Here is a 25,471-nt window from a genome sequence, read left to right as displayed (position 1 = left end):
TTATATTATTTTCAGTCTGATGTGTATTTAGCTAAATTCATATTTGGTTTAGTTTGTGGTTTGGGGAGCAATAAAGAAGTCATCATCATAAAAGTGGAGGAAAATAAATAATAATTAATAAATGCAGGCAAAAAGAAATAGAAAATTTTCAAATTGGCTTGGCCAAGACCTAAGATAATATTTCATTTTATACTAATCTCGTCTACTCTTCCTTCAGTATAGGATATATTGATGGATGTTAGGGTCTTATTAAATAATAAAAAAGGTGTCATATTCCCAAGTCTAAACAAGCTGCCTGGGATCGATGGTAATCAATGAGATAACTCATATTGTACCTACCAAAAAAAAAGATCATTGGAGACATAGATATAAGAAGTTGCCCAGAGGAGTACTTGTAAAATCAAAGGGTCTTACAGAACCATGTGCTTTAATTCATCTCCAAACAAACCAAATCCTACCCCCCTTGTATTTTTCCTTCTTTGTAGGAACAGAATGAATATCACAAATACTGATTTTTCCCCTGGAAAAAAGATTCTTCCATATTTCAAAATAAGCATGCACCATGCAGCATGCAAAAAGTACCTTAGGTTTCTTATTTTCAGGGTCTGTTGACAGGGACAATGTATAAGGTGAAATCAGCTCCTTGGTTCTTGAGAGAGAGTTGGGAGGTGATGGGGTTGTAACAGTTGACCTGTGGTTAGATATTGAGCTTTCAGACTTCCCAAGTCTTGAAGGCAAACTACCACTGCCACAATTTGCGTGCAGTGCTGAGGGACTGAGCTGGAGCACCTGGGTAGGTAGATTAGCACAAGGGAGAGAAGAAGACCCCAAATTGTGGAGCGAAGCAGAACTAGCACTGGAGACAGGGGGTGAAGGAAGAATTGAAGGAGTCTCCCTCTGGCCAAATAGCTGTGGTGATGTTTTCTTGGATCTGTTTATGAGATTTGAAAGCATTGGGGAAGGATGGAAACTTTTCTCTGGTGAGGAGTTCATGGCTCCTTGGTTAGTGGGAGGAGGTACAGAAGAGAATTCAGAGGAGGCTGATGTAGAAGGATGCATGTGAGTACTCTTGTTTTTTTCTGGACCTGTGAGGTCAGCATCTTGTTTGCCCTTTGAAGAAAGAGGAGATAAGCTTGGTGGTATGGGGGGAAGACCTGCAGGACTCGATATATTGGTTTGTAGCAGGGAGAGTGTTGGACTGCTCTTCAAAGAAGTGGGTGACAGAATTTTCTCTACATTCAAAGAAAGAAGGCTGTCAGTGGCATGTTTTGTGGGAGTAGGGTCAAGTACCTGAGAAAAGGGAGCAGATTTGGTGAAAAGGGGCAAGTGAAAGAATTGCTGGTTATGTTCAGAAAACTGGTTTTCTTCTTGCTCCGGAGACCTGGCTCTCAGGGAGCAACTTGAGAGAGATTTTTTAGGTGTGTGGGGGGCTTGCTTTATTTTTTGATCAAGTGTGAGTGTGGAAGAAGCCAGGGAGTTGAGAGAGAATGTAGGACAGGATGCAGGGGAAAAGGGCCTCTGGTGAGATGGGTTTGACTTGAGGATTGCAGTGAGAAGGGAAAGTCGGGAGGGCACCTGGGATTTCGCTCCTGATTTTGAGAGATTTCCAGTAGATGACGTTTGGCTACAGATAGTGGAAGAAGAGCCATGGAAAGAGGAGGTAAATGGCTTTGGACTTGGAGAAAGTGAATGCATGACAATACGGACTGGTATGTACAAGGCTGAATTCGACTTGAGAGAAGCACTGGAGGATGGTAAAGAAGAAGATATTCTAGGACTCTCTCTGGAGCTAAGTACATCTGAAGTTAAATCTGTTGATTTCTTCAGAACTTCAGACTTCAGTCCAGGACTTTGAGCTGCTGTACTTGAACTGGATAAATTAGAACCTGATAATTGAGTAGAGTGGGGAAACTCTGACGTTGAAGAGGTGCCCTTCAATGCAAAATAAGGTGAAGAGTGAGCGGAAGTTTGAAAATACGTAGCTGTTTCTTCTACCAGGGCCCCACTGACATCCAGTCTCCTAGTGTGGAACTCCTCTAGGACAGAGGCTCCGTCGAGGTTAACTGGGTCAGGTGGTGTTTTCAGATTAGTTGAAGAAACAAAGGAGAAAGCAGGTGCTTTACAGGCAAGCTGCTCAGAGGTAGTGGGAGAAGTTGACTAGAGGAAAAAGAAATAGACAGATTTAATAGGACATTAGTTGTGAAATTATCAACTGATTCTTGTTAATTGTGTGTTTATGTTAAAACACAATTTATACAAAAGGAAGCACCTTAAATCTCCACAAACATGAAAGGAATCCTGCTCTGCTAATGAGTCATTGCTTTAAATTTGAAATAAAATATGAATAGACTATGAAGTATTATACACATCACCTTATATATTTCACAGAATGAAAGACAACGTGAAATTTTATATTTATGTTTCCATTTGGAAAATAAATCATTGACGAAATCTTAGTCATCTTAATCTAGAATTGTGTGATTACAAAAGACTTAAAATCACCAACACCATAAATTTCAAAATTCACTTTAGAAAATAGATTTTCTTTTGTTGTAAGAATATAAACAATAATAACAATAATGGCCACAATCCTTAAAAAATGTAACAAACTTCAAGTTTTTAAAATCCTAAACCCTTGGATTGCTCCTACCTATTTTAACCTGAAAAAAAAGGCTCAGATTTCAAAAGATGCATCACCCACCAACAGCATTCATGGTGAAATTGAAAGAGTGAAAGTAAAGTTCAATATATAGATCTTTGTTTACCATATATTTTCCAAAGTACTTCCAGAATGAACATTTAAATAATGATTTAAGTTCTCCTGGGAGAATCAGGTATTTTTTTTTTATTTCAAAAGAAGCAAAATGTAATATGCCGGAAATGATGCAACCCACAAATCCCACATCAAATAAAAAGAAAAAAGTTATATTATTTCCCATGAGAGACTAAGAAAAACCTGTGAAATAACAGGGTGTATGCATTCTCACACTATTTTAAAAATCATCCAGCACTTTAAACAAATACTGAAATTATGATTCCAGAACCAAGTCTTTTAAACAGATATCCTTCAAAATTGTTGATTTGATTTTATCTGTCCACTAGAGAAAAATACTTGAGTCTAGAAAAGAATTAAGGGAATATGAGCTATTCAAAATATTAATGACATATATTATTAATAACTTAAATGCAAATATACTGCATGTATTAACTGTATTAATATATAGGATATATGCAGTACATTATATTGCAGAGAAAATGTATATGAACATACCAATTAAACATGGGAAAAACTTGATTTACAAATACAGTAATAGATATTTCTTGATTTTGCTTTAGAACATGTTGAGATGTCCATAAGACACAATGCAAGATTTTCATACTTTATAGCTTTGAGTTCTAAAAATATTTGAAGCTGATCAATTTAAACAACTCATCCAGACTTCTAAGTGTCTGAGTAAACATACTTAAAATAGACCTTGCTTGGGCCTCCCCTGGTGGCGCAGCAGTTGAGCGCTGGGCTGCGAGGCTGCCCGCAACCTCTGTAGCGCCGGTTCGTTCCCTGGCCGCCGGCGAGGGTCCCACCCAAAAAAAAAACCTTTCTTTCTATATGTAATAAGTTCATTCACATGCTTATTTGCAGCACAGAATTCCTGCCACAGAAAACACTGGCATAAGCCAGAATACCCCAAAATCAAGGATAATTGAAAGTCCAACAGAATTTAATCAAATTGAAAAAGAAATCTTAAAGAAATCTTGTTTAAGTTATACCTAGAAACAGCTCTGCTTAGCTAATGTTATATGACTAATGCATTTGATTAATCATAAATGAAAGAGCTTCTCTAATTGTTTCCAATGACAGGTCCTTCCTCACAGAAGGAATAAAGAAATTTCAAGACCATGCATAGTATATTTATATGTTATACAACAGCTGTTTGGTAAAGAATATTGCAAATTTATAGTAAGAACAAAAAAATTCTATTACCTTTTCAGTCCTGTTGTTTCTAAATAATTTCAACTTAACATGAGAAATATTAACTCATCCTGATTATCTACAAAATTATCATTGTTAAAATCATAGGGCTGTAATTTTAGAGGATAAAACTATGCACTCCAACTTTCTCAAGATTATGACTGCTAGTTACAAAATATTCTGCTACATTGAGACATATTTTATGTAATATAATTCAGAATTTTATTGATTTTAATAATTGTTTATTGGAGAACTTCTAAAAGAAAGACTGAATGTTACTGTTTATATTAATCTACATATCATTTTATTCTATTTTTCTATGTACTATATTAATAAGTATTTGCAATATATTAATTTCTAATTGTAATACATCCAGATAGTTTATTAATTTATACTAATATAAAAATATGGCATCATATTTTCAGAAAATTCATAGGAGTTAGGAATACATTTTTTTACAAAAAAGATTGATTTTCCTAAATTCTTCTCATTGAGAATTATTTTAAAGAGGGGCTAAAGACATGAATAACTTTAAGAAGAAACAAAAAATGAATACCTGTCAAGTAGCTCAGAATAGGTCCTTCACTGAACAATTTTTCCTGTAAATCCCTTACCTGAGATAATAAATTTCTCTTCTGATGGCTACAAAATATTTCCATTCCTTCATTCTCTTCCACTAACAACACTTACACTATTTGCTAGTTTTTGTTACTCTAATCCCTTCTCTCTCAAGCCTATTCTTGTCTGCTCCACCACTTCTCTCATCCTTTTTGATTTCTTTGCTTCAAACACCTCTTAGGAGCTATGTTTTCTAACCCCTAGGCCTCTTTGGAATCCTTGAGCCACCTTATCACATTCCTCTGAGTTATTCTCAAATTGCTTTTCTCCTAAAAACCCAATCCTGACCTCTGGAATATATTCACAATACTCTAGGTAACAAGCAAACCCATCAAGTGCCACAGTGCTTCTAGAGCTAGTCCCCTTAATGCTGCTATAAAAAAATTTTAACACAACTCTGATGTGATTGGCAGGGTCACTGCACTTGATTTACAGAGATTTGTTCTATGCAAGCATGTGAGTTGAGAGTGACATAGAACTTGCCTGTTTCTATGCAGAAAGAACACCTTTCCTTAAATCACATATCATCTGGGTAAGGAATTATAGATTAGTGTCACCAAAAATTTAGGGTTTATAGTCCTAACTGGGTCCTCTACATCTCAGCTTTTTTGGTTGGTTGGTTGTATTTTTCCTCTCTTTTACTTGAACCTCAGTTTCCTCTCTTGTTGTTTTTTTTTTTCCTCTTTCTATTTTACCTTTATTTTTTAAACCATCTGAATTTGTAACTTTATTAAATAATAGATTTTTAATACCATGCTTAGTTATTTTATAATTATTGGACTGTTCTTTCTGGGAACTTAGCCTTGAGATTATAGACTACAATATAACCTTGGCATATTGTCAAAATTGAAGGTCATATTAAATAAAAACTACAGCACTAAGAGTCAACTACCTGTGGAAAGTAACAGTTATTTAGTGTCACTCATATGGTAGAGTGACACTATAAGATAGGTGTTATTAGCTCTAGTTTATATATTCTTTTATTTTAATCAAATTTGAATGTTTTGATATTAGTTTACATAGCTATATAATTTTGGAGTACAGCTTCATACCTCAACATCATATACTCCCACAATACAATGATGGAAACAACATGATCTCTTCTGTTCTAAACAACAGGTCTTCTAAAAAGTTAACACTCTGTACACATACTATCTATTTATCACTTTTCTCATTGTACTCAACAGACAAACTAGATTCGTTTTCTCCAATGAAAATTTTGATTACCAAGAAACCAAATTTTTCTAGATCTACCTTCATTGTGTTTCCTTTATTCTATAAGAAAATGAAGCTTTTCATTTTTTTAAATGTAACTTTCCTGTGTACTTTGAATCACAGGAGCTCTTGCCTTGTAGGAATTTCATTCCTTAAGTTCTCCCTCATATACTACGTACCCATAATTTTTCTATTTCTTTCTATTTCTCTCATCCTAGCATAAATATAAATTAGATCAAGCTTAAAAAGTATAATAATAAATGTCATGGAGTGGATTGTAAAATTGCCTACAGTTCTCTACTCTTTGTACTGAAGAAGCAAAGTCCTATTCTTCATCTTTTAATCTCAGCTGGTCATATGATTTTTTTGTCCAATGGGGCATTCATAAACACAGTAACCACCTCCCCCATCCAAAAGAAATTTTTTCCATTCCCAGCACATGCCTAAAACTTCAGATAGTACCAGATCAAAAATATACCATTTTTCCTATACACATGTACTTATGATAAAGTTTAATTTATAATTGCATAAGCACAGCAAAAGATGACCAACAATAATAATAGAACAATTATAATAATACACTCTAATAAAAGTTATGTGAATGTGGTCTCTCTCAAAATATATTATTGTATGTAACTGAAGCTGTGGAAAACAAAATCATGGATAAGAAGGGACTCACGTATCAAACAAGCAATAAAGGCTTGAAAAGCATTTGTGCACTGGAGCTTACTGACTAGCTCAGTGCAGAACATTGCATGAGGTGAGTGAGCCTGGGCTTGTCTACTAGAGGATGAAAGACCATATCACAACTAACCAGACACCAGAAGCTAACCAAGTACCAGTTACCAACCCAGCAATCAAATGCTGGGTTGTGAATGCATCAGTGAACCATTGCAAAGATCCACTGGGCCTCTCCCAAATTTGTAGAGGCACACAGGCAAATTTTTGAGCTAAATAAATGATTGTTCTTTGAAAAGGCAAAGTTTTGGCATGGTTTGTTAAACAGCAGTGGCTAACTTATGAAGATATGTGCACAGGCATATACCACGATGTCAGCAGGCCCTGATTTTCCTTGCACCAGACCTGTGCTGATCTCCTCTCAGTCACATCTATTCCATACAGTCACTCTATTGATTTCTTCGCTTGTTGTGTGTGGTCCACACACCATCCGGGGACTTCCCAAAACATCATGCCCTTGTATATACCCCTCTTAAATATGTGACTTGTGTAATAGAAACTGGTATAGAAGAAGGGGTTTTGCAGATGTGATTAAGACACCTAATCAAGTGACTTTAAGTTCACTTAACAGGTGTAAATAAAATCTATGGGCATCTAACAGGTATGTACCTAAGCAAGTGAGCTCTTTAAAAGAGGACAAAAGAGTACATCAAAGTAGCAGTGACTCCTTTTCTCATTAGGTGGCTTTAAGAAGCAAGCTGCCATGAATTCTACAGCCTCAAACACTGAATTCTGCTATTAACAGAATTCTGCTATTAACATGAGGATCTTACAAGCAGATCCTTCCCTAGTAGATGAGAATGCAACCTAACTGACACCTTGTCTTCAATCTGTAAGATCCTGCACAAAGACTCAGATCAGTTGTGCCAAGACCTCTACCCTATAGAAACCAAAAGAAAATAAATAGTTATTTTTGAAGTCACTAGTTTGTTATAATCTACTATGTAGCAATAGAAAACTAATACACCATCTCTAACCTATTAAGAGTTTTTACCCCCTGCTCTACCACAGAAACTATTATTGCCACTGGCTAGATGACAATTTTTCCTTAACCCAATAGATACTTCAATTCCTTATCTTTTCTTATTTCTCCAGAGAATCTCTTATTTCCAATTTCTCCCTCCTTTATCTGTGGCCTCCATTTCATTACTCTCTCCTGGTATATTTCCTATCTTTTGATGAGACCTTTTCATATGCCTTGCCTTCTTCCATCCGCTTCTTGTTTTAGTTTTTTTATTATTTTTTTTTTCTTACATGGCTGTAGTCCCCATAGTTCTCTGACCACCCTATCACCTATAAACCATCACCACATTCCCTGTGTTCATCCTTCCCTTTTTCCGTCCCCCTCCCGCCTTCTCCCTTGCTATATGCCTCAGTTCTATGGTCAGCTTGCTAGTTCTGAATTTTCCTTCATCTTTCATTGATTTTCTCTATATTCCGCATGCAAGTGTGACCATTGGTATTTATCTTTTTCCTTCTGACTAATGGCATCTAGCATAATCTTACTCAGCGATCAAAAAAAGACACTCATTGTCATTCTTCTACCCTCTTCTATGATGATACTACTTTGACTATTCCCACGGTCTGAGTGGGGCTCCCTCTCTCCCTTAATGTCATCCATGGTTCTTGGAAATTGAAACTTCAAGAGAAAAGTAAAAAACCCAACCCTCCAATGACATTTTGTTCAGTTTCAGATTGGTATATTTCCCCCATTAATGTTCTCACAAAAGGATGTGGAATGAAAACAATGTTATCTGAGGACCTGCTGTACTTCTAAAGCCTACACCCCGAGTGTCTAATGCCTGACATATTACCTTCACGAAGGAATGAAGAAATAAAGTGTATAGTGGATGTAGGAACAGAAGGAAACAGAGCTGGGAGGTAGTGTCTCACTGAGGGTTTCATCACCTGCCTTAGTGACTGTAGTTCCTTCCTCTGTCCCAGAACCTGGATCCTGGGCAGTGGAGGTGGGCAGGGACAGGGGACAAGAGTTACTCTGATTTTCAATTTAGTCTTTATCTCACCAGCAAAAAAAAAAAAAAAAAAAAGTCCTAACATCAGTCAGTTCAGGAGACTCTCCCTTTTAAAGGAGTTTGGTTTTGTCAAAGCAGTTTGATTTTCATAAATGCTTCCTCCGCCCTGTGGAGTAATGGAACAAATGATTTCCCCCAGAAGAAACAGCAGGCCATCCATCAGAAGTCAGAGGGACTCTGCCAGCAACAAAGCAGAACCTAGGGCCTCCCACTGAGTCAGAAAAATCCTCCTACGTGTGCCCGCATCACTCATGAAAGATTGAAGAGAAGTTGCAGGTAGGAATCATACTCATCTGAGGTAAGTAGTGAAATGGGGAGGTGGCAGAGGGAAAATCACTAGAAAAAGATTGCTAAAAAATAAATCGCTTGGTCACACATACCACATCAATTAAAAGAAAAAGCACCTGTCAGTTTTTAAGCATTCTACTGTCTCAAGGAAATTACATGATCAAGAAGGTTCACCCAGAATACAAGTTACTTCTTGATTCACCTCATCTCCTTGTGCAAGGTGCACTCACTTTTTTTCTTCATTGTCAGGCCCCACGTTCTGCTCTGCACATAGTTAGAAAGTCAACCAGCTGATGGTCATTACTTCCTGGCCTCTTACTGATCTTAACAAACTTGCCATTTTCCAGGAAAACTGTATTGAACTTGAAGCAAGTGTTCCCAGCAGTTAGCAGAAACCAACATGGAAGGTTAGCCCCCCAGCTTTTTGTCAGTTTCAATCTCTAAATTCCTAAGGCTAAAAGCGATGGATATTTGTTTTAATAAATAACAGACAGAGCAGTCGCACTTCTGCCTGGTACTTTTAGGCAGGAGTCCCCGGTTTTCTTACACACTCTTTTGTGGTTCCTCTCAGCTGTAGATTCTCATCAAGGAGTCTCTATAATGATGTCCATTCCCCCTATTCAGATGACAGGATGATGTGAAAAGGAGGCAATTTGTTCACTTATTCATTCTTTCACCAGACACTTTGTAAGTACCTACAGAGTTCCAGGTAGGAGCAGGCAGTGTTAAGAGATGGGAACCAATGGTGAGAACAGTTTTTGTCATCACAGCATTCACAAATATACAGGGGTGAGAGACACGTTTAAAAAGTGTTGTGATACAATGTGTGGGCATCATCATATTTGTGTATATCATTATAAAATTGAGACTTGGGGGGTATAAATAAAGAAGGTTTCTATATCTAATACTCCATCCAAATACCTTATTGTAGTTCCTTTTGCATGGACCCATGAAATCTATTTAATAAATATGTGTGCTGATCAAATTTTCCAGAATTTCATGTAAGAACCTCTTTTGACTCCAGTCAATTTTTATCTCATTTTCCATGTCCTCTCCTCAGTTCTTACATTTAATCTACTTTTGATCAAATAAGTAAAAACCAAACTCTACACATGATCCTTACCCTGTGCCCCAAAACATGCCGTCATGTCACACTTCTTAATAAATAATTTGTTGGGAAGCTGCCATGGGCTAGGCACTGTTTGAAGCACTTTACATATATTATTTTACTTAATCATCACAAGAAAGGGTAATATCATCATCACCTCATATTACAAATGTGGAAACAAAGAATTTTAATTTCAGGTAACTTGCCCAGAGAAACATGGCCATAAATTGCCTGTTTCATTTCTGTTTTCTCATACTATCCCTCCAACACATGACCTCCCTTTCCTTACCTCCTACCCATTTCTCAATTTAATTTCTCTCCCTATCACCCCATTCACATAATATCCATTAAGATCCCCAAATGCCCTCCTAAACTTCCAGATTTAATAGATTTTTAGGACCCCACTTTATTTGACTTTGTTTATATTTTTCTAGATATCATGCTTATATTATATAAAAAATAACTTGTTTTATTTATTTGGCCCTGTTACAGACTACTCTTTAGATTGGAAGTCCCTTTCACTGTCATTGCACAAAACCCTTCTCTCCAACTTCTTTGTTCTCCTCTGCATCTCTTTCACTGAATTCTCTTCTCTCACAGTTTGATATTTTCTGACTTTCATAATTATATTGTCTTGTTCCATATTTTTTCTCCAGGGGTAAATATCTCCTTTCTCATTACTTCAACTTAAGTAGTAAATATCTCCAGTCTCATCTCTTCTGTGGCCCAGATTCAGAGTTCCACCTGCATCTACCCACCACTGTACAGTGTGACCAGGTATTTAAAAGTCAACATAAGATGTTTTATTTTTTCCTACCCCTTCTCAAGACTAGTTATTCTTTCCTCAGTTAATGATGTCAACATTCAACTAATTCCCTCAGCTCTGCATTTCATCCATATTTAATTTTTCCATATATTGTCAATGAACAAATCCATTTAATTCTCCCTCATAAACATCTCTTCTTATTCCCACTGTTACTGCCTTAGCTCTAAACTTTATCACAGATCTTTCAGACAAATTGCCCTGTGTATATATGTGTATAGTCTCCTCTCTTTTACTCTAGTATTATCTCGTAGTAACATAATTCTTGGACTTTGATACCAACATTTAAGAAGCCAACATTTAAATCATTACTATTTTTTCCTAAATTTTATTTGAGAAGAATTTGATTCAACAGATTATTTTATGTAGCATTTTAATTTTGACTTATACTTTAAAATTTTAAATTGTTTGGTGATTTATTTAAAAAGATTTATTTATTTATGTATACTAGAACTGGGGTACAGGCCAGAGGTGCAGGAGGGTGAGAGGATTCACCAGAGACAGAGCGGGGAGCAGAACATGCAGACTGACTGAAATACACTGCTGAGGGGAGCAGCAGGCAAGACAGAAGAGGTCTGCTGCGCCATGTGGGTTGCTACCTGGCCAGCCGGGGATCGAACTCCTGCTGTAGAGGTTGTGGACAGCTTCATAGGTTGTGTCTTCAGCCCTTGCGCCACCAGGGAGGCCCTGTTTGGTGATTTTTTAAACATGCTTTTCCTTTAACATACTACTTCAATGAACAAAATTTCAACCCAATGACTTTTCTGATATGTATGTTTCTTTTTCCTCTCAAATTTTATTGATTTACCATTCATTTCCATATCTATATTGACTATGTCAAGATAATAGTCAACTCAAAGAATAAAATGTTTAATAAAAATGGATTTAACATGGACTTTATATTTAAGTACCTGACAATATGCTAGGCAAAGATAAGGCATGAACCTAAATATCTATAATACCTGTTGGAATATTCTAAAGGATATATGGAAAAAGCTACCAGAATTATATTGAGGGAGAGTTAGCCTTCACTGAGGAAACCAAAGGAGACCTCACAAAGGAGTCAATAACTGGGCAAAGACTTCAGGATGTGAACTTCAAATTATTTGCTTTTTTACATATTTTTTGAACATCAACTCTGTACAAGACACTGTACTGAGTACTAGCGATGCAGAAAGAAACAAAGACAGACCTTGAGTTCAAGTTGGTCTCTGTCTAATGAGGAAGAAAAATAAAATCAATAATTACAACCTGTTAAAAGGAATTATAGTAAGGATTTTGTACAAAAGCTATAAAACTACAAGGAAAATGACAAAGATAGAAAGGACAACTGACTCTTCTCCTAAGAGACTATCTCTAGGAAGAGGTGCTACTTAAGTTGAACTGAGAGTATCAACTAGTCTAAACCAAAATGGTGGCAAGTTTGGGAAAGAAAAAGGCATAACATACAGAGGAATCAAGAGCTCAATGATGGAAAGGTAAGTGTGTACTTTTGTGATGATTCAAAAGAACTAAAGAAGAAAGGTGCATAATATATATAGAAAAAAAAAAAACATTTTGACCAGTTTATTGAAAGGTTAAAGGCCAGGCTGAGAACTGAAGACATTTTTAAGAACAGTAAAGTATGCTGACTGATGATGCTGATTTAAAGATAGTTCAATACATTTTTACCAGGAAGAAGAGAAATTTGCTTAATTAACTGCATTGCACCAAGTAATCAAATCATGGGGTGTTCTTTAGAACCCCATTTCTACCACTGCCTGCATTAAACTTCTCATAGCATCTCTTTGGAGGGGTTCTAGTCATTTCTTTTTAGTTTACATTTGTGAATAACAGTCATCTATTTTTATTTCATCTTATATGTATTTCATGATGATCTATTATTAATCACTCAAGTGAATTATTACAGAAAATGGAAACAGAAACAATTGCTATTCCCAAACATTTCAGGATCCAGTATTCCTCCATCAGTGATAGTCATGACTTCAAGGCACTACTAATGACTTAGGTTAAACTTTGCCTATTCATTGGGAGTTCTGATGACATACACTATGGCGCACTTCTATAGAATATGTTTCGGAAAAAAATTCCAAACTGGATGTTCAGTCTCAGTTTGACCTGCGTATATTAGGTCACATGAAAGCACAATAAATGGCTAACTCAGAAGGTAAACATATTAATTGAAGAAGAGTAAATAAAAATAATTAAGAATATCTTTTTATATAGTTGGTATCATTACACCTACATGTCGATCAAACAATCTTCCCCCGACTATGGAAACTTTGACATCTTCAACTTAGCTATTGCATCATCTTTCCTGAGACAAGAAATAAATGCCTAAGCCTATCACTGCTTACTGATAATACATTTAATTATATGAATAGAATATTCCAAAAAAATCACAGAGAATACATTTCAAGATAAGTGTTTCAGACCAGTAGACATGAGTACGGGTACCCCAATGAGAGTCTTCTATCACTAAAAAGCAATATGAAGATATCAAATGTTTGATGATAACACCCATCACAGTATCAGGAAAAATCAGGAAAGACTGAAGAAATAAAGATGGGATTGGGATGCCTCTACAATCTTGCAAGTCCTAATAGCACTGAAAGGCCAACTCACCAATACAAATGTTCTCCCAACTAATTTGGAATGCTTGCAAATGCCTGGGCTAGCAGATCCCAAACAGGTCATACTGGTATTGACTCATACCCATTGTCAAAAAGAGATCCACATCCACTATCTACCCCCAAAACCAGCTACTGCATTCTTAACATACTACATAAGCCTTGTCAAAGTCATCTTATAATTTTACTAAAACAAACACCCAATCAATGTCAAAGTCTTATTTTTTTCCTTCAAAAATGCCTCTCTCCCGATAGCCCCCCTTCCTCTCCTTCCATCACAGTTATGGGTCTTTTCCTACCACACTACAGGCTCACCACCTTCAAAGAACCATTCAGCCATCCTGCTAGGTTTTAGGGTGAGATCTTCTGATTTCAGAGGTCATCCTATCCTGGTGAATTCCTGGACCACAATAGTTATTTTCCTTAAGACACAGAGAGGAAGAGAATTATTTTCCCTACATACTCGTATTTCCCAGTGCGTTCCTTTACTAGTTTGAAAGTAAATATCTAATATCTAATATCCTTTTGATATCATTTCACTGAATCCTTCTCATATCTGAAATGTGCTTCCTGATGCACCTAGCTCACCAAATACTCTCCTAAGAAACTTCCAATATTAACCTTCGCCAAGATTGAGTCAAAAGAATGAGGTAATATTCCTCCAATTCCACTCATTAAATGATTTACTTTTTTTCTTCAGCCAACTCACAGTATAACTGTACAATCCTTTCTGTCTTATGAGTATATTCTATATATACACTCTGATGATTTATGATCTTGTGATTTTGGTTTAACATTTTTTTTGAGAGTTTTTATATCACTTGAATAGGAAGGCCTTTTCAGACAGTCTCCAACAACAAGGATTATGTTAACAATTATTTTTTCCTATGACAAGAGCAAAAACCTACCTGCTTTTGCTGAGAGGGCATCCCAGGAGGAATTTCAGGATGTGATGGAGCCTGGTGGTCTACACCCCGAGTTTTGGGGCGAACTACATCAGAGGCCAAACTGGAGGAGATTGGCAGAGACTTGGGCCGAGTAACTGTTGTGCCCATTCCCACTGAGGGACCTTGTTCAGCTTTCTTGGTTGTAGCTTCATCTTCCCCTTCAGAGTCCACAATAAAGACATATTCAGCTTTGAAGAGGTCACTTTGCTGCATTCCTTGAGATTTGTCTGCTTTGAAACCTCTTTCTTGTGAAATCTTTCCACTGACCTCTGAAGGATAAATCAGTGTCCCTCTGTCTCTCTCTGGTTGACTCCCAGCATTCAAGGTCAAGTACTCATTGGAATTAGACTGAAATAAATGTAAAGACATAAGAGTATTGATGTTGGTATGATAAATGCTTCTTATTTGCATGTACACATAAAAAAGTTAACTTGCATAAATATACAGATTCAATGCAATCCCAATAAAAATATCAAAGGCATGGTTCAAAGACCTGGAGCAAAACTACTGGAATTCATATGGAATCACAAAGACTCTGAATAGCAAACATAATCTTGACAAAGAAGAAAGAAAATGGAGGGATTATACTCCCAGGCCTCAAACTGTATTACAAAGCCACTATAATTAAAACAACCTTCTACTAGAATAAAGACAGACATACGAACCAATGGAACAGAACTGAGAGTCTAGCAATAAACTCACATATTTATGGATAGTTAATCTATGATAAAGGAGTCAAAAGCATGTACTGGAACAAGGATAGAATCTTCAATAAATGGTGCTGGGAAAACTGGGTAGCAGCATGCAGAATAAAACTAGACCACAGTCTCACAATATACACCAAAATCAACTCAAAATGAATCAGACTTGGATGTAAAAAACTGAAACAATAAAATACATAGAAGAAAACATAGGCAAACATTTCATGACACAAGCTGTAGTGATGCCTTTAGGGGTACATCCCTAATAGCAAAGAAAACACAAGAGAACATATATAGCTGGGACTACATCAAACTAAAGAACTTATGTACAGCAAAAGAAACCATAACTATCAATGAAAAGACACCCTACTGAATGGAAAAATTATTTGCACACCATACATCTGACAATGGACTGATATCTAAAATATACAAAGAACTACACTATGATTACTTTCTTCTCTTAAATTGAACATTTCTCTGAAGTAGAAGTTAAAGAAGACACTAAAGAAATTAAATTTCAACTATGGTAGTCAATTTAATGTTTGCTAATGTGTGTGTGTTGTGTATATGTAGCTATCAAACCATTGATGAAATATAACTAAACTAAGGAGTTGATTTTACATATCCATTCCAGATTTTTTTCAGCTAATGATGATCCAATCAAGATAAAACACAAATTGTCTCTGATTGGAGATAATAACTATACAGTAACAAAAATACAAATTGGAAAGAAATTTTAATGAAAAACAAAAGGATTCAAAGTCAGACTACATATTAGGTAAAGTAACAAAATAAATAAAATGGCCTATTTTGAACTTAATTTTAGAAACATTTATTAATTATCTAAAATAATCCCCTTCCCTCATAACCTATCATTCTCATTCCTTTATTTTAATGTATTTCTTTACAGCATTTATTACCACCTGAGATTCCAGTATAGACTTTTCACTTTTTTCATTGTCTGCCTCCCCAAGAACAACTTACATGAGTCAAATTTATTCACTCAGAATCCAATCCCGCGACTGCTAAATACACAGTGTATTCAGCAAATTATTGACAAATATATGAATGAACAAGGAATTCTTTACCTTTTCTATTATAATATTGAACTGTTTTAAAAATAGAAAGGAAAATCTTTCAGTTATAGTTATGTGTGTATCATAGCAATCAGCAGATGAATGTCATCATCCTAGGATATTTTGGAGGTTTGCGCCCAAGAATGATTCACCTATCTACTGTCCCAAATACTTAGAGCACCTATTAACAATGGATTCCATTAATATTGATATATGTAGTTGAGTACTATTAGAGAAAAACTTCCTGTAAGTGACTTATTCAGGAAATCAGGATTTCTCTGAAATAATTTGTCCCCACTAGTCTTTGAAATTACTTAATAGCATTGAAAAATCCTAGGATGACACATGTATTACCACTTGCTAGATAAGATATGTTCACATAAACAAGGTGAATCAGATTAATTGACCCCCTGCCAGCTGGTTCAAAAACAGCACAAAGTTCCCCTAAATCACATTTTATTTATTATAAGACAGCATTAAAACACATTTTTTTAAATTTTATTTTTAAAATTTATTTTTCATCAAGATAATATTTGGATACCCCCATCAGGTATTGCCACCATAGTTTACCCATCACCAAATCACCCAAAACCCATCACCACAGTCCACTGAGCTTCCTCCCCTCCTTGTTCTTATCTCTCCCCTTCCACTTGCCCTCTCTGAGTAGTAAAGAAAAAAATATTTTTTAGCTAAATGTCATTATTCTAACACAAGTCAATTTCAGGTTTGCTTACTTATTTGTTTAAATTGCATTTCCTGTCTTGACCTCATTTTAAAGAGGCATAATAGGAGATAAATATAATTTTACAACCTATTTTATCACTCGATATTTTAAGGTTAACATTGTCATGGATTATATAATTACTGCAATTATAGCTTTGTCGATGTGATGTATTACCCTATTCTTATCTTTTCTCTTATTGTAAGATAATAGGCTCTTTTTATTTTCCCCTAATTACTTTCCTGCATACAAGTTTTCTTCTTTTGTGTTATTTCCTTGGGATACTTTTATAAGAGCTATATTAATGAAAGGCTATAAGGAGTTTTATGATTATAGACAATGGCTTTCTATTAAAATTATACAAATTTGCAAAACTAGTAGCAAAGTATAAGCATGCCAGTATCTCCACAACTGCCCTAACATCTGGGTATTACATTTTTTTAACACTGCTAACTTACTGCATTCAAAATAACATCTCACTGTTTCATATTTTTGTTCAAGATAAATGCAAACTTTTCAAAAATTTGCTTTTAGTATTTTAAGATACATTTGGGAGAAGGAGAGAAGCCAGGAGGTAGAATGTGTCATGTGACTAGCAAACAATCAGATGCCAACTCAAAAGGATTAAGGCAACCTATTAGAGAGAACCTGGGATTTGGTAACATTTAAGTTCCTACACATAATGATATTTTTAGCCAACCTTAGATTTCAGTCGTCTCACATTAGGCAGAGGAAATAAACATTCATACAAATTTCTGAATCATTATTTATGGATAATTTAATATTAATGGCTTGATATAAAAAAAGAATAAAAATAATCCTACCCTATTTACAGTTTCTGGATTCTTATCACTTGGTTCCTCAGGAATTTTAACAAGGAATTTAGAGGTGTCAGTCAACTGAGTGTGGGTTGGTAGTCTTCTGACAGTGGGGACAAATGTGAAGATCAGAGGTTTGGCTTCAGAATCACCAGGCGAGACCTATGAGACATGTAATAAATTAGATGTTCAGTCTTGTCAAAGGTTTATCTTCACTCTATATAACATGACGTTTATCTCATTTATTTTGATAAATTGCCTATCGTACAGTTATCATGTGTATGGTTGCCAAAGAAAACAGCTATAAAAATAGTCCCAGTGTATCCCTTTTTTATGATACCATATTATCAGACCAAGCAATTCAACCCAAGGAAGATCCTGTTGTAGGGGAGGGCAATGTAACAGCAGGGCTAAAAGTTGATCTGCTGGAATATTACCAGTCATCTCGACCTCAGTAGACCCATCACAAACACAGCATCTGGTCTGTTTCAAAATTGACTTTTACCCATTTAACCCCAGATTGGGAGGTTCAATTTGACTCATATTTATCAACCAAGCAAGAAACTTGCAATATTTATCATTAAAGAGAATGCCAAAATATGGATTTTAAATTGAAAGTATGCTTTACTGGCTATCAGGATAGTCACACCTGCTCTCAAGGATATACCTTTTTCTCCAATCATTTTTTATTCATTCAAAACTGATTTTAAGTATTGACTATGTGGCAGGCACTCGGGATTTTGTGATACAATGACAAATAGGAAAGAATCAATAGACCACTCACAAGTAGGAAAAGGGTTTGCACAGAATACTAACAGAAAAGTGATGTGGGGTGCTTTCCCAACTTGGAAATCTCTGTGAAAGGCAACACCTGACATTCAAGTCTCAGTGAAAAACAAGATAAGGATATCACAGACTGAGAAAACCACAGTAAAAGCATGGGAAAAAAGCAGCAGTGGAGGCTGGATAAAGCATGGATTTTGTCCAATTAACAACAGAGAATTATTAAAGCACTATAACTATACACTGGGAACTGTCATAGTCACATTAGAATTTTAGATAGATTAAAAAAAAGAATTTTAGATAGATAATTCTGGTTTTTAATGACATAAGACTAGAGACAAGGTCAGAAAGCCAAGAGCAATCATTTAGAACTAAATAGGAAAGGAGAAAAAGAAGATGGCACTGCTGCAGATTTTCCTTTCATATTTGAATTAGATGTAACAAGAAAGGTTAAGAGTGGTTAGAGAGGAGCAGATTCAAAGCAATGCCTTAGTTGTTGGTGTTATGTGGAAGATTCAAACATAACTACAAACTCAGGAAAAGAACCACTAGAGAGGGCCTCCCTGGTGGCACAAGGGATTAAGCACAGCACTGTGAAGCTATTTGCAGCCTCTTCAGCACCAGTTCGATCCCCGGCTGGCCAGGGAGCTACCCACATAGTGCAGTAGCAGTCTCACCTGCTGCTCCCCTTAGCAGTATATTTCAGTCAGTCTGCCTGTTCTGTTCCCCACTCTGTCTGGTGATTCCTTTGGGCCCCACACCTCTGGCCTGTACCCCAGTTCTTGCATGTATAAATGAATAAGTCTTAAAAAAAAATAAAGAACCACTAGAGAGTAAAATAAAGCAAAGACCGAGAGAAAGCAGGCAAACTAAATTAAGGGAACAAGACAAGGAACATGGCCTCCTTTTTGACCAATGAAATTTAACTAAGACAAAGAAAAGCTCATGAACATGGTGGAGTGGGGGAAAGGTGAGTGTTAGTTAGAGTTACACCACCCCTCTGCCACATTCATGCCTCTGTCACAGGAAATATGATAGGTCCTACCAAGACCCCATGGCACTCTCCCTTCTGCTGGGCCACCTTTCTATGTCTGGACCCCTAAAGCCTTGTGGTGGCATGCCTTTCACCTGGTTACATCAGTCCCTGTGAGAAACATAAGTCTCTGAGTCATCCTTCAATTTCTGTCCTATGCACATGCCTAGTTTTTTCCCCCACTTGTACCCTGTTCCAACTCTTGAAACCTTTTCATTGTACACTTTCTGGGATTCAGTCAAACATCCTCCATATCCTTAACCTCTTCTCTAAAAATTTTTCTAGTAACTAAACCTGGTTGCCTCTGAAGGACTCTGTCTCACAAGAATTTCTCTCAGTGGCCACTGTGTTATCTCACACTGGAAGTCGGCCTGGAAATAGAAGTACCTTCATTCTTGTTCTTCCTGCTTCTGGACCATTCTTCCCTCTTATCTAAAAACTTCTACTTTAATTCTCATGTCACCAGGTTACAGCACTTCATATCTCTCCTTGTCACAGTTATCTGTTCTTTCTTTAAAGATTCCATAACCCGTTTCATTTCACTCTAACTCTATGATTTTTATAAATACCCAATATAATATTCCACAGACAGATTTTCCACTATTGTGTATCCTTGAACTCTCCTCTTCCTTGCCTCTCACATTCATAGTCTAGTCCAATGGCCACATCCCCTCCATATAGTTTTTTTTCTTCTTGTTCACTCCTTTTCTTTCTGTACAAGTCCCTCTAGGACTCCAACTCCAACATTTAGCAGACCTCACCTGCATGAAAATCTCTAAATCCTTCCAAAATTATGTTTTCCTGTACTTCTTTATTTTCATAAGTATCAATGACTGATTTGACCACAATTACTCACATGCCAACCCTTCAAATGCTTTGTCCTCTTTCATATCACTATTCTCATTTGTGTGAGTCACAGCCCTCAATAAATGTAACCCCCACCTAGCACCTACCCTACCCTACTCCTGCAGAGGTAAATGTGACTGGGGGAAATCAAACAATCATACTTACTGGTTTAACTTCAAATATATGACAGGCTTAAGCAGGCCACTCAAAGCTCCTCTATAATCATATGATAACTCCATAGCCTATTCACTGCCCCACTCACCTAGAAATTATATGTGTTTTCCTCTTTCTCCAAACCCTTAATAACTTCTTTTTCATTCTTATTCTGAGCTGATGACTTTATTTCTCATTTTACTAAGATCACTGAAGTAATCAGAAGAGAATTTCTAAGATAGCCATGAGTATATCTACTTATTCACCTGTATCTTTATGTTTTTGTGTGGTCTTCAGTCCTGCTACTATGCTTCTCCTAAAATGAACTCTCATTTGAACTTGTTTATTTCACTTACTTCCATTGATTCAAGGTCTAATCAAATACCTACTGAATGTCAGGCTCTAATCAACGGACTGATAATATAAGAGTGAACAAAAATCTCTACCCTAAATAAATTTACATTCCAGTGGAAAGAGACCATAAACATAATAATATGTCAAAAATAGAGTATTTTCAATAATATTAAGTATTATGAACACTGGCTATAAGGCTATTGCAATAACCTATGAAGAGAGAACATTAAGTCAAACAGGATGCTACAATAATAGTGATAAGTGTTAAGATTTTGGTTACACTGTAAAGGAAAAACAGAATTTGCTGAAAAAATTAGATGTGAAATATGATAGAGAGATGAGTCAAGATTAATACAATTTTTTTAGCCGAATGACTGTAAGAAATGATATTATTTACTAGATTGGGGGAAACCACAGGTAAAGCTGGTTTGAGAATAAAGATAAAATTTGATATGTCCAATATTCATCTAAGTAGAAATGTGGATATAGAAGTCAAGTTTACAGAAAAGCTAGTACTAAAGATAAAATTATTAGGATTGTTAACCTATGCATGGTATTTTAACCACCAGGCAAGATGAGATCACCAAGGAGAATAAGCACAAATGAAAAGAAAAGGAGCCCAACTAAACCCTTCAAATGCTAACATTAAGTGATACAGTAACCATGAAGAAGTAGCAAAGGTGACATGGGATTTTAAGAAACACAGACAAATCTAGAACATCACGAACAGCAACAGGGAAGAATCTTGACCACAAACAGATAAAAGGATTGACAGACTACCCTGCGGCCCAGCACAAATATAAATCTATGAATTTATAGTGAAACCGTTAGTTTGGTTATTTGATATACTCTCCCAGGACACTCAACTTCCTATCAAAGAACAGAGAAAGTGCAACTTCTATAAAGTAGCATTTATAGAACTGATGTTTGGAGATCATTTTGACAGAGGTATTACCAGGGTAAGGAAATTGAGGCTAACTGATGAGAGTAGGACAAATTGTCAATCATGGGGTTCAGTTTGGATAGGTGAGGAATCAGAACTTTCAGAGCCAAGAGACTAGATTTCTCCTGATTTGATAGTCTGATGAGTGCTTGAAAGAAGAGCTTGGGGTCCTCGTATGGTATGTGAAAGCTTGGGATTAGAAGTCTGGTGATTCTAGGTAAGTATTTAGGTGTAGTCTTCGGCCCTCAGTTGAGAATCTGGGATGAAGAACAAGAAGGGCACTGAGTTTGTGAAAGTCAAAGAATGTGAAGTAAGAATGTTAAGAGGGCCATCCTTACTAAAAGGAAAAAAACAGACAGAAAGCTATGCTGGGTGACAAAATGGTCAGACTGGAAAGAGACTGATAGCACTATGGCATAATAAGAGAGTAGGGTCGGGGGTACCTGGAACAAACCATCTAGGGCTAAATTATTAAATGGATATTTTCTTTGTATACACAAAATCAAAGAGAACTATATTTCATCATAAGAGATTTCATCCAAATCACAGAACTCCCTGAATAACTTTGGACCACCAATTATATGGTATAACTTTCTAGTAACTAAGAAAAACTAAAACACCTACGCTTTCTAGAAACAATGCATATTTTATAAGTAATATTGAATATGTATTATATATGTATATAAAATACATATACCTATGTATAACATATACAAACTCTTCAAGTTCACTGTAATTTTTTAACATTCTCTTCTGTTTATAAATAATGCATTTCCCCTCTGTAGTCAAGTCATAATTTCCAGGTTACAGTTTACTATCAGAAAATAATAACACTTTTTGTATGAAGCAACATTAGATCCCTTATGAGATTTGGCAAACTAGTCTTATCAGCAACATACAACATACATTTTAGAGGAGTTATCCTCTATGGAGATTTCTTTATATGGCTGACCTCTTTAATATCATGATGGATAGAGAAGGGTTCTAGCAACGAAATCATTGAGAGCACGTCAGCTATTTCATTATAGAATTTCATTTGGGCAGAAAGTTAAGATAATTCTTTCAAAGAAGAGGTAAGATTAAACCTCATTGCAGTTTCTGTAGGCCTGACCCCATGTCCCCACATGATAACCACAGATTTTAGGTTCTCTTGAAATGAAATTTATACATGTAAGACTTGAGCATAAATGCCCCATGGTGATGAAATATATATAACTATCATTAGAGGTGGTGACTTTGCCTTCTAAAGCCTATACAATAATAAAAATCTGCTTCTCTAAAAGTCTTGCACAATTTGTTGAATTCAATAGAATTTTTATCTCTAAAATACAAATAGATCTTTACTATTGACACATCATTAACTATCGCTTTTTTAAAGGTGAAGAGCTATAATTTTAGTGAATAATATAGAAATGAAGTTTGACCAAAACTGATGCACCAATGAATAAGGTGTGCTTTCATAACAATGCTCTCAAAGGAATTTCTAAATATTACCCCATGTTGACAAGAAAAGCAACTGAAAATAAGTAATATTATTTCCTACTTCATTGTTACATTTTCCCACAGAAACATCCATCTCCTACAGAAAAGTTCTTCAGTATTAGGACAATTTTTATTTTATTTAGTTAAACCAATACATGATGACATTCAAGAGTAACATAAAACAGAGAATCTAACAGGACTAAAGATTTATTCTTCTTCCTAAGCTACTCTTAGAGAACAAGATCAGGGATAAATTCCTGCCTACACATATATCCTCAGAACAACAACCACAAAAGGGGCAACAGTTTGGCATTTGCTTTTAAGCTGGCAGGACAGTGTTAGCAGGCAGTTCTTTTCCTCACCTTTACCCTAGTATCCTTTTATCATACCAAGGATGTACAGAATTTTTTTTTGCACAGAATTCCATTTGGAAAAAGATTCAAAATTTATAGTAGCTACATTGTGCAGCAGTTTTGAAGAGCCACGTGTTATCCAACCGACCTCTGATTCCCTTGTTTCACAAGGGGAAAAAAGAACCACTGCACATTTGTTCCAGAGGCACCCAGAAATGAATTGCTATGGTGATGAAAAATCACTTTCCACACAAAGCAGAAACAGATGCATGTTAATACCATTGCATTTGTTAAATGCCAATTAACACTTTCAGTTGTCGATGCCGTTTAAAAACACTTCTTAGTTTCTATCCTTTGGAAACTGTTTTAATAATAGAAATTAGACTTTAAAAGAATTGAATATGGTTTGAAAGGCTCCAAATCTCTGAGACTGTCACCTTTTCACCAGGCAGCTGAAAAATAATTTTTAAAAATGGGTTTCCCCTATGTCGTGCAGGCTATAGCTCCCTTGCTCAGTTTGGAGCTGCAATGCCTTCGTTCGTTCTATTTCCCTGAAAGTTCTCTTCCGATGTTGACACCCACGCTTGCAGATGGCCACTAGCCTCCTGTTGAGAAGAGGCATTACAGGGTGTCTTAGCATTAACACTACACCAAGAGCAGTCCTGGGCATTTTCTTTGGTTTTCTAGTAAGCAGTTTTGCCTTTATCTGCTCGCCCTTTCCACTAACCGCAGATAACATTGCATTTTGAAATACAGTTAAATTTATCTACACCCGGGCAGCTCTCCCTCAAGCCCTCTTACAGCCAACACCACAGTGCGCAGCCTTTAAAAGTTGTTGAAAGCATTAAGCAAAGACTTCCTTTTACCTGGGGTGTGGTCTGAGAGCTTCCTGCTAAGATGCACGAGTTCATTTGGAAGTAATTGTTCCCGCAGTCACTCGGAAGCCCCCGTTCTGGAAGCATTGATTCATCACATAAGGGAGTGAGCAAACCAATGACTGAGGTGGGAAGGGAGCTTCTCACTAAAACAACACACACACTCACCCACCAAAAAAAAAAAAAAAAAAAAGGAATTCTAAAAAGAGGTAAAGTGGAATCCTCCCTGAGTTAAAACTGTTGTCAGCTCTAAAGAGCAGATTTATGTTTCCACAATTTTTAGACTTGGAACTTTATAAGAGGTCATATTGACTGTTGAAATGGAGCCAGTAAAAATGAAAAAAAAAAAATGCAACCTATATGTGTTTGCCCTCTTTTCTTTTCACGCATGTATTCCAATTATACATTCTGGGAAAAGAAGAGAGGAGCCAGATTGTGAGCGGAGAGAAGGCTGATTGAAGGGCCCAAGCATCTGTCAATCTCAGTGATCAGTTGGACACACTTGCAGAGAACATTTAGAGATAGAAATACATGCAAACACTGTGTCTAAATAAAGAACTGGAAACCACAGTGATATTTAAAAAAAAATCAATAGCTTTAATTTTTGGTCCTTGGCATATAAATAGCAAGTAATGATACAGGAGCATCTGTAGTGACTGAAGTTTTGCTATTAAACAAATTAGCTCCAGATTAAAGCTTGGAATCAAACAGTTCTCAAAACAAAATTCCATTCCAAGGTTCCTGGAAGACAGCAAGTGTCCTGTCGATAGAGAAATAAATCTCAAATTTTACACATGACAATGATAGAAGTCTTGAGCTTTCTGTATCTCTATTTTCTAAGTATTGATTTTTCCCCCAAACTGTAGTATCTATATTTGTGCTTTGGTAATGAAAGATGTTCTATTCCAAGGACTGGTTATAGACCTAAGGCTTTTCCAGAAAGAAAAATTTTCATTTTAGGGA

General features: G+C 36.1%; 1 protein-coding gene across 1 annotated transcript in view; it reads right to left on the bottom strand.

Moving 5' to 3' along the window:
• The window catches only part of MLIP (muscular LMNA interacting protein), a 128,072-nt gene extending 103,443 nt beyond the window's left edge, over positions 1 to 24,629 (bottom strand). The window contains exons 1-5 of the mRNA XM_054698874.1: positions 24,500 to 24,629; positions 17,693 to 17,848; positions 14,332 to 14,718; positions 9,465 to 9,478; positions 583 to 2,152 (exon numbers count right to left, since the gene is read on the bottom strand). Of these exons, the coding sequence (XP_054554849.1) occupies positions 583 to 2,152; positions 9,465 to 9,478; positions 14,332 to 14,718; positions 17,693 to 17,848; positions 24,500 to 24,595 (2,223 nt within the window). The 5' untranslated portion in view covers positions 24,596 to 24,629. The remainder of the gene's footprint in view (positions 1 to 582; positions 2,153 to 9,464; positions 9,479 to 14,331; positions 14,719 to 17,692; positions 17,849 to 24,499) is intronic.
• Between the last annotated feature and the right edge of the window lie 842 nt (positions 24,630 to 25,471).

This window comes from Talpa occidentalis, unplaced genomic scaffold, assembly GCF_014898055.3.
Source record: "Talpa occidentalis isolate TD23 unplaced genomic scaffold, MPIMG_talOcc4v2.1 talOcc4.2, whole genome shotgun sequence".
NCBI lineage: Eukaryota > Metazoa > Chordata > Mammalia > Eulipotyphla > Talpidae > Talpa > Talpa occidentalis.
Note: the sequence above shows the minus strand (reverse complement) of the source record. Positions and strands in the feature narration are given on the sequence as shown.